This window comes from Lolium rigidum, chromosome 3 (assembly GCF_022539505.1).
Source record: "Lolium rigidum isolate FL_2022 chromosome 3, APGP_CSIRO_Lrig_0.1, whole genome shotgun sequence".
Taxonomy (NCBI): Eukaryota; Viridiplantae; Streptophyta; class Magnoliopsida; order Poales; family Poaceae; genus Lolium; species Lolium rigidum.
In genome coordinates this window covers 204,772,482-204,782,035 of record NC_061510.1, presented here as the reverse complement: position 1 = coordinate 204,782,035, position 9,554 = coordinate 204,772,482, and the positions used below count along the sequence as shown (strand labels likewise).

General features: G+C 46.1%; 1 protein-coding gene across 1 annotated transcript; it reads right to left on the bottom strand.

The window, feature by feature from the left end:
* Positions 1–245: 245 nt before the first annotated feature.
* LOC124698861 (allene oxide cyclase, chloroplastic-like) lies at positions 246–1,467 on the bottom strand. Its single transcript, XM_047231272.1, has 2 exons — positions 966–1,467; positions 246–869 (listed from the first exon to the last, which is right to left on the bottom strand). The coding sequence occupies exons 1-2, from the start codon at positions 1,296–1,298 to the stop codon at positions 468–470; spliced, it is 735 nt and encodes a 244-aa protein (XP_047087228.1). The 5' UTR covers positions 1,299–1,467; the 3' UTR covers positions 246–467.
* Positions 1,468–9,554: the final 8,087 nt, after the last annotated feature.

Below are 9,554 nucleotides of genomic sequence, written 5' to 3'. Positions count from 1 at the left end.
TAGTAACATATGTCATGTTACTAGTCTAAGTTACTCCCCACTATGACTAGCCTGAGATGGAAGTTGGATTTCATTGCTAGGATAACAAGGTCAATAAAGTGCAGGGCCCAATCAGCTTGATTGCTGTGAGTAAATAAACAGGACAAGGTGAGGTATGGGCCCAATCAGCTCCATGGGAAGAGCAGGCAGCCGTGACACATCATCGGATTTGAATTTTTGTTCTTCCAATTCACACATAGAACTCATACAGTACTAGCTGTTGATGATCAATTCATCGGGTGAAAGAACAGAACATGGATCGATTTCCTTTCTAACTTGTCTGTGATACAACGGCCGGCATTAACACTGATGAATCAGAAGCCCATACTACTAGCCATCGATCACTCTTATTGCTAGCCATACATGATGACGAATACTCGTAACTCGTGGTGGGCACCCGCCAGCCGGTATAGATGCAGTAGTAGTAGCTAGTTGGTGAAGTTGTTGAGGCACGCGTGTGGCTCGGTGGCCTTGGCCGCCGGCGTGGGCTCGACGGTAGGTGACGGCGGCACGGGCGTGCAGAGGAGCTCCTTGGGCAGGTCCGGGATGCCCTTGAGGTAGAAGGTGTAGAAGATCTTGAATGGGAATACGATCTGGTTGAGCTTGACCTGTCCGTAGGCTCCCTCGAAGACGCCGGAGCCGCCGGTGACGGCGAGGTAGGACTCCTCGTAGGTGAGGTATGGGCCCTGCACGGTGAGGTGGCCGTAGTCGCCGAAGTAGATGCTGTAGATGGCCTCGTAGCGGTCGCCGTTGCGCTCCGGCACGTGCTGGATGAGGATGCAGATCCCCGCCGTGATCCCGATCCGCTTGTCCAGGCTCCCGTTGTACACCTGCATGCGGCCGGCCGGGGGAAGGGTCAGCCAAATAAATAGCAGGGGGCGACCGAGCAAAGAAGAAGAAGTTGCAGAGCTAGCTATGGTGCTGACCTTGTTGGTGAAGGGGACGAGGTCGCCGAGCGCGTTCTGGGTCTGCTTGGCGCTGAGGCGGAGGTAGGCCGGGCTCTCGCGGTCGCGCTCGTTGAGCTCGTACACGTGCAGCTCCTGCACCTTGGTCGGCCTTGCGTCCTTGGCCACCGCCGGCTTGGGCGAGAAGAGCGACGCCCGCACGGCGCCGCCCTTCCTGACGGCCCCGCTGACGCTCGCCCTGCCGCCGAACCCGACCCTGCCAGAACCGCCGATCCGCGCCGCCCAGGAAGGGAGCTTCCCAGCAGAGCCGGAGGCCGCGGTCCTGACGGAGACAGGGGAGGGGGCGGCTGCCATGGCGGTGGCGATGAGCAAGCAAGGTCTTCGAGCTTTTCTTCTCGCTTGATCTGCTGTCGATCGATTGCTGATGAGCCGGTGGCACACGACGCTCACTCCCCCTTTATTTAAGCACGATCGACGGCGAGTGAGTGAGGCCGGGTTGGTAGTTGGCGCGGCGTGCTGCGGTGCAGTGCAGTGCTGGTCCTCTGATCAAGGGTCCTTGTTTTACACTTTTCAAAGCGCACCGGCGAATTGGGCACGAGGAGAACATGGTGCCTGCGTGCGTAGAGTGCTGTGCCGCGTGCCCCCGCATCTTCAGTTGGTCAGATGGATCCATCGTCCAGGACCTTGCGCGGCTCATTTCTTTGTTTGCAGCATGTTCCATGCATCATCACCCCATCCTTGACAGTGCCACTTACTTCTTTTATGTGCACGCATCGAGCCAGATTCGTCTCTAACTCAACGGTGTTTAGTGGCGCAGGTACTTCCAGCTCATTATTACTAATCTCATCGATTGCTCGTGTACCACATGCAAACCTCATCTTGTAGGTGGGTTGGGTGCCCACTAGCAGTACATTTCCTCTAGAAGGCATGTCTGACTAAGAGAAGACGTGTCTTTTTTACCATTTACATGTTTTTATTATAGCACTACCGTGAAAATGATAGTTAATTAGCGGAAAATTGGGGGAAACCCATATAACAACAACACCACGAGAACACTCCCACTTCTCGCCACAACGCCAAACCCACTCAAGACAACCAACACAGTACAACTGAAAACCCGAGAAAGTCAACACCTCGAAAAAAAGAACCTAACTTGAATCACAATTGGGAAATCATACCCAGAACAAAGACTTCGGGCACAACAACTCCAGAAGATGGGATATTAATCAAGCGGCAGTTGACACCTTTCTTGAGGCACCGCTCTTCTTGATTTTTCTCTAAAATAATTTGTTCATTAGGATGCCAGATCCCACCTTGCTTTTGTTCCTCATTTTCCTCTCTTTTCGGAGACACCTAATGTTCTTGCCAAATCCTAGGTCATCAGCCTCTAAGATGACAAGAAGGTCATAAAGTTTTTTGACAAAAAGAGTTCCATGAATAAGTGGGAAAGCACTTGACGCAACAATCTCATCACCAACGGAAACCACCTTTCAGATGGATTGAGTCAAGTGAATGACACCATTGTCCAAACCTTCGTGCTCGACAAAAGCAAGCGTTTGGCTAGGCTCCTACAGTGGCGGTGCGGGCGACAAAGGCACCTTCGAGGCCTCAAGCGAGTCCACCATCAGATGCACCATCGATATAAGCAAATTGGGCTCCTCACACAACTCTTGTAGCTCTTGTATGATTTGTAGCACCGGAGCCACGATTCCTATGAGACCCTCGCTCTCAGAGGCAAAAGATCCGGCATGCAACGACGACATGCGGGTCCTACCATGGGGGATGCGAGGGCCATATAGCTCTACTTTCCCGTTGCTCACGGGCCCAACATGGGGTTCAGCCAGAGGGGTGACAACATGTATAGCAGGGAGGATACCAAGAATAGCCTCCGCCCTCGCAAAAAATCTCCCAAACTGCGGCAGGCAACCTTGCAGCTCATAACAGATCAGCTATACCTCTTTTCCGAGGGGCGCATTGCGATGACACACCTCTTTTGCGAGGGCGGATTGCGATGACACAAATGCAATAGCCGCTTCTTTGGCATGTGTAGGTGAAGGAGCAACCTCATGTTACATTTCCGGGGTGGCTGAGATGGCGACATGGGCATCGGAGGGTCTAAAGGCGACGTGACCACGGGTTGCAGCAACCCATTGATAAGGAGGTGGTGCCGGCGCAGCGTGCGGGGGGCTGGTTGTTGACGAGGCGCAGGAGAATAGCAACGACGAGCTTGAATAGGAGGGGACGAGCAGCAGTTGGAGGTGTGCAACCTTTAGATTTGTGACCAAAACAACGAAAATTGTTGCATCTCAGATGCTCTTCTCAACATATGGACGCCTAGTGCCCCTCTTCATGGCATCAATGGCACCTTCCTTTTAGCCACTCGGGAGGATTGTACGAGCTTGGAAAGCCGGATGTGCGATATCTGTGCGGCGCAGACCACCATGCGGTATGGCGTCTCAGAGCCGCCCGTCGCGTTAGCCATCGCAACATAAGGAGGCTCAGGTTGGGAGGTGAAGCAGGCTAGCCGATTCCCCACCGCATGCGCAGCAGCAGTAGGGGAAATACGTGATACGTCTCCGACGTATCGATAATTTCTTATGTTCTATGCCATATTATTGATGATACCTACATGTTTTATGCACACTTTATGTCATATTCGTGCATTTTCTGGAACTAACCTATTAACAAGATGCCGAAGTGCCGTCCTCGTTTTCTCGCTGTTTTTGGTTTCGTAAATCCTAGTAACGAAATATTCTCGGAATCGGACGAAACGAAGACCCGTGTTCCTATTTTCACCGGAAGCATCCGAACACCCGGAAGGACCAGAGGGGGGGCACCGGGCCCCTGCACCATAGGCCGGCGCGGCCCGTGCCCCGGCCGCGCCGCCATATGGTGTGGCCACCCCTTCGACCCTCCCGCACCGCCTCTTCGCCTATATAAAGCCTCCGTCGCGAAAACCCCGATACGAAAAAACCACGATACGGAAAACCTTCCGGAGCCGCCGCCATCGCGAAGCCAAGATCCGGGGACAGGAGTCTCCGTTCCGGCACCCCGCCGGAGCGGGGAAGTGCCCCGGAAGGCTTCTCCATCGACACAGCCTGCCATCTCCACCGCCATCTTCATCACCGCTGCTGCTCCCATGAGGAGGGAGTAGTTCTCCATCGAGGCTCGGGGCTGCACCGGTAGCTATGTGGTTCATCTCTCTCCTATGTACTTCAATACAATAATCTCATGAGCTGCCTTACATGATTGAGATTCATATGATGATGCTTGTAATCTAGATGTCATTATGCTAGTCAAGTGAGTTTTACTTATGTGATCTCCGGAGACTCCTTGTCCCACGTGTGTAAAGGTGACGAGTGTGTGCACCGTGTGGGTCTCTTAGGCTATATTTCACGTAATACTTATTCACTCGTTGAATGGCATAGTGAGGTGCTTATTTATATCTCTTTATGATTGCAATGTGTTTGTATCACAATTTATCTATGTGCTACTCTAGCAATGTTATTAAAGTAGTTTTATTCCTCCTGCACGTGTGCAAAGGTGACAGAGTGTGCACCGTGTTAGTACTTGGTTTATGCTATGATCATGATCTCTTGTAGATTGCGAAGTTAACTATTGCTATGATAATATTGATGTGATCTATTCCTCCTACATATGCATGAAGGTGACAAGTGTGCATGCTATGCTAGTACTTGGTTTAGTCTTTTGATCTATCTTACACTAAAGGTTACTAAAATATGAGCATTATTGTGGAGCTTGTTAACTCCGGCATTGAGGGTTCGTGTAATCCTACGCAATGTGTTCATCATCCAACAAAAGTGTAGAGTATGCATTTATCCATTCTGTTATGTGATCAATGTTGAGAGTGTCCACTAGTGAAAGTCTAATCCCTAGGCCTTGTTCCTAAATATCGCTATCGCTCGCTTGTTTACTGTTTTATCGCGTTACTACTGTCATGCGTTACTACCGCTTGTTTATCGTCCTGGGCAAAGCACTTTTCTCGGTGCCGTTGCTACTACTTATTCATACCACCTGTATTTCACTATCTCTTCGCCGAACTAGTGCACCTATTAGGTGTGTTGGGGACACAAGAGACTTCTTGCTTTGTGGTTGCAGTGGTTGCATGAGAGGGATATCTTTGACCTCTTCCTCCCCGAGTTCGATAAACCTTGGGTGATCCACTTAAGGGAAACTTGCTTGCTGTTCTACAAACCTCTGCTCTTGGAGGCCCAACACTGTCTACAAGAATAGAAGCTCCCGTAGACATCAAGCACTTTTCTGGCGCCGTTGCCGGGGAGGGAAGGTAAACGGCACTCACACATTGGCAAGCCCGGCAACTAAGCACTTTTCCTCCCTCGTCAACTACGCGCCAAGCACTTTTCTCGGCGCCGTTGCCGGGAGGAAAGGTAAAAGGCACTCATACTCCGGTCTCGTGTAAAGTACTTTTCCGGCGCCGTCGTGTGTGTGCTCAAAGCTATTTCCTTTAGATCCTGCAATTGCATCTTTTTGTTTCTTGTTTACACTAGTTTGGCATAATGGACAACAATGAGCTTCTTATTCTATTTTCTGATTTAAAACATGGATTGTTTGATGCGAAAATTAAAAAAACCTATGAAATCTTATTTGCATGCTGGTAGTAATATTAGTATGAACGCTTTGAACACCATTGTTGATAATGATATAGAAAGTTCTAAGCTTGGGGAAGCTGGTTTTCATGATCTTTTTAGTCCCCCAAGCATTGAGGAGAAAATTTTCTTTGATGATACTTTGCCTCCTATTTCGATGATTATAATGATAGTGGTCTTTTGATGCCACTTACTGCGGAGAGTAAATTTTGTTGTGATTATACTATGCCTCCTACACTTGATGAGAATAATAATGATAGCTACTTCGTTGAATTTGCTCCCACTATTACTAATAAAATTGACTATGCCTATGTGGAGAGTAATAATTTTATGCATGAGACTCATGATAAGAATGCTTTATGTGATAGTTATATTGTTGAGTTTGCTCATGATGCTACTGAAAGTTATTATGAGAGAGGAAAATATGGTGGTAGAAATTTTCATGTTACTAAAATGCCTCTCTATGTGCTGAAATTTTTGAAGCTACACTTGTTTTATCTTCCTATGCTTGTCACTTTGCTCTTCATGAACTTGTTTATTTACAAGATTCCTATGCATAGGAAGCATGTTAGACTTAAATGTGTTTTGAATTTGCCTCTTGATGCTCTCTTTTGCTTCAAATACTATTTCTTGCGAGTGCATCATTAAAACTGCTGAGCCCATCTTAACGGCTATAAAGAAAGAACTTCTTGGGAGATAACCCATGTGTTATTTTGCTACAGTACTTTGTTTTATATTTGTGTCTTGGAAGTTGTTTACTACTGTAGCAACCTCTCCTTATCTTAGTTTTATGTTTTGTTGTGCCAAGTAAAGTCTTTGATAGTAAAGTAAGTACTAGATTTGGATTACTGCGCAGAAACAGTTTTCTTTGCTTGTCACGAATCTGGGTCTAATTCTCTGTAGGTAACTCAGAAAATTAAGCCAATTTACGTGAGTGATCCTCAGATATGTACGCAACTTTCATTCAATTTGGGAATTTTCATTTGAGCAAGTCTGGTTGCCTAATAAAATCCATCTTTACGGACTGTTCTGTTTTTGACAGATTCTGCCTTTTATTTCGCATTGCCTCTTTTGCTATGTTGGATGAATTTCTTTGATCCATTAATGTCCAGTAGCTTTATGCAATGTCCAGAAGTGTTAAGAATGATTGTGTCACCTCTGAACATGTGAATTTTTATTATGCACTAACCCTCTAATGAGTTGTTTCGAGTTTGGTGTGGAGGAAGTTTTCAAGGATCAAGAGAGGAGGATGATATACTATGATCAAGGAGAGTGAAAGCTCTAAGCTTGGGGATGCCCCGGTGGTTCACCCCTGCATATTCTAAGAAGACTCAAGCGTCTAAGCTTGGGGATGCCCAAGGCATCCCCTTCTTCATCGACAACATTATCAGGTTCCTCCCCGAAACTATATTTTTATTCCGTCACATCTTATGTACTTTGCTTGGAGCGTCGGTTTGTTTTTGTTTTTTGTTTTGTTTAAATAAAATGGATCCTAGCATTCACTTTATGGGAGAGAGACACGCTCCGCTGTAGCATATGGACAAATATGTCCTTAGGCTCTACTCATAGTATTCATGGCGAAGTTTCTTCTTCGTTAAATTGTTATATGGTTGGAATTGGAAAATACTACATGTAGTAATTCTAAAATGTCTTGGATAATTTGATACTTGGCAATTGTTGTGCTCTTGCATCATATACTTTGCACCCATTAATGAAGAAAAACTTAGAGCTTGCTAATTTGGTTTGCATATTTGGTTTCTCTAGAGTCTAGATAACATCTAGTATTGAGTTTTGAACAACAAGGAAGACGGTATGGAGTCTTATAATGTTTACCATATGTCTTTTATGTGAGTTTTGCTGTACCGTTCATCCTTGTGTTTGTTTCAAATAACCTTGCTAGCCTAAACCTTGTATCGAGAGGGAATACTTCTCATGCATCCAAAATACTTGAGCCAACCACTATGCCATTTGTGTCCACCATACCTACCTACTACATGGTATTTATCCGCCATTCCAAAGTAAATTGCTTGAGTGCTACCTTTAAAATTCCATCATTCACCTTTGCAATATATAGCTCATGGGACAAATAGCTTAAAAACTATTGTGGTATTGAATATGTACTTATGCACTTTATCTCTTATTAAGTTGCTTGTTGTGCGATAACCATGTTTCTGGGGACGCCATCAACTATTCTTTGTTGAATATCATGTGAGTTGCTATGCATGTCCGTCTTGTCTGAAGCAAGAGAGATCTACCACCTTTATGGTTGGAGCATGCATATTGTTAGAGAAGAACTTTGGGCCGCTAACTAAAGCCATGATTCATGGTGGAAGTTTCAGTTTTGGACATATATCCTCAATCTCATATGAGAATAATAATTGTTGCCACATGCTTATGCATTAAAGAGGAGTCCATTATCTCGTTGTCCATGTTGTCCCGGTATGGATGTCTAAGTTGAGAATAATCAAAAGCGAGAAATCCAAAATGCGAGCTTTCTCCTTAGACCTTTGTACAGGCGGCATGGAGGTACCCCATTGTGACACTTGGTCAAAACATGTGCATTGCAAAGATCCGGTAGTCCAAGTTAATTAGGACAAGGTGCGGGCACTATTAGTATACTATGCATGAGACTTGCAACTTGTAAGATATAATGTACATAACTCATATGCTTTATTACTACCGTTGACAAAATTGTTTCATGTTTTCAAAATAAAAGCTCTAGCACAAATATAGCAATCGATGCTTTCCTCTTTGAAGGACCATTCTCTTTACTTTTATGTTGAGTCAGTTCACCTATTTCTCTCCACCTCAAGAAGCAAACACTTGTGTGAACTGTGCATTGATTCCTACATACTTGCATATTGTACTTGTTATATTACTCTATGTTGACAATTATCCATGAGATATACATGTTACAAGTTGAAAGCAACCGCTGAAACTTAATCTTCTTTTGTGTTGCTTCAATGCCTTTACTTTGATTTATTGCTTTATGAGTTAACTCTTATGCAAGACTTATTAATACTTGTCTTGAAGTACTATTCATGAAAAGTCTTTGCTTTATGATTCACTTGTTTACTCATGTCATTACCATTGTTTTGATCGCTGCATCCACTACATATGTTTACAAATAGTATGATCAAGGTTATGATGGCATATCACTTCAGAAATTATCTTTGTTATCGTTTTACTCGCTCGGGACGAGCAGAACTAAGCTTGGGGATGCTTGATACGTCTCCGACGTATCGATAATTTCTTATGTTCTATGCCATATTATTGATGATACCTACATGTTTTATGCACACTTTATGTCATATTCGTGCATTTTCTCGGAACTAACCTATTAACAAGATGCCGAAGTGCCGCTTCTCGTTTTCTGCTGTTTTTGGTTTCGAAATCCTAGTAACGAAATATTCTCGGAATCGGACGAAACGAAGACCCAGGTTCCTATTTTCACCGGAAGCATCCAGAACACCCGGGAAGGACCAGAGGGGGGCACCGGGCCCCCAGACCATAGGCCGGCGCGGCCCAGGCCCTGGCCGCGCCGCCATATGGTGTGGCCACCCCTTCGACCCTCCTGCGCCGCCTCTTCGCCTATATAAAGCCTCCGTCGCGAAAACCCTGATACGAAAAAACCACGATACGGAAAACCTTCCAGAGCCGCCGCCATCGCGAAGCCAAGATCCGGGGGACAGGAGTCTCCGTTCCGGCACCCTGCCGGAGCGGGGAAGTGCCCCCGAAAGGCTTCTCCATCGACACCGCTGCCATCTCCACCGCCATCTTCATCACCGCTGCTGCTCCCATGAGGAGGAGTAGTTCTCCATCGAGGCTCGGGGCTGCACCGGTAGCTATGTGGTTCATCTCTCTCCTATGTACTTCAATACAATAATCTCATGAGCTGCCTTACATGATTGAGATTCATATGATGATGCTTGTAATCTAGATGTCATTATGCTAGTCAAGTGAGTTTTACTTATGTGATCTC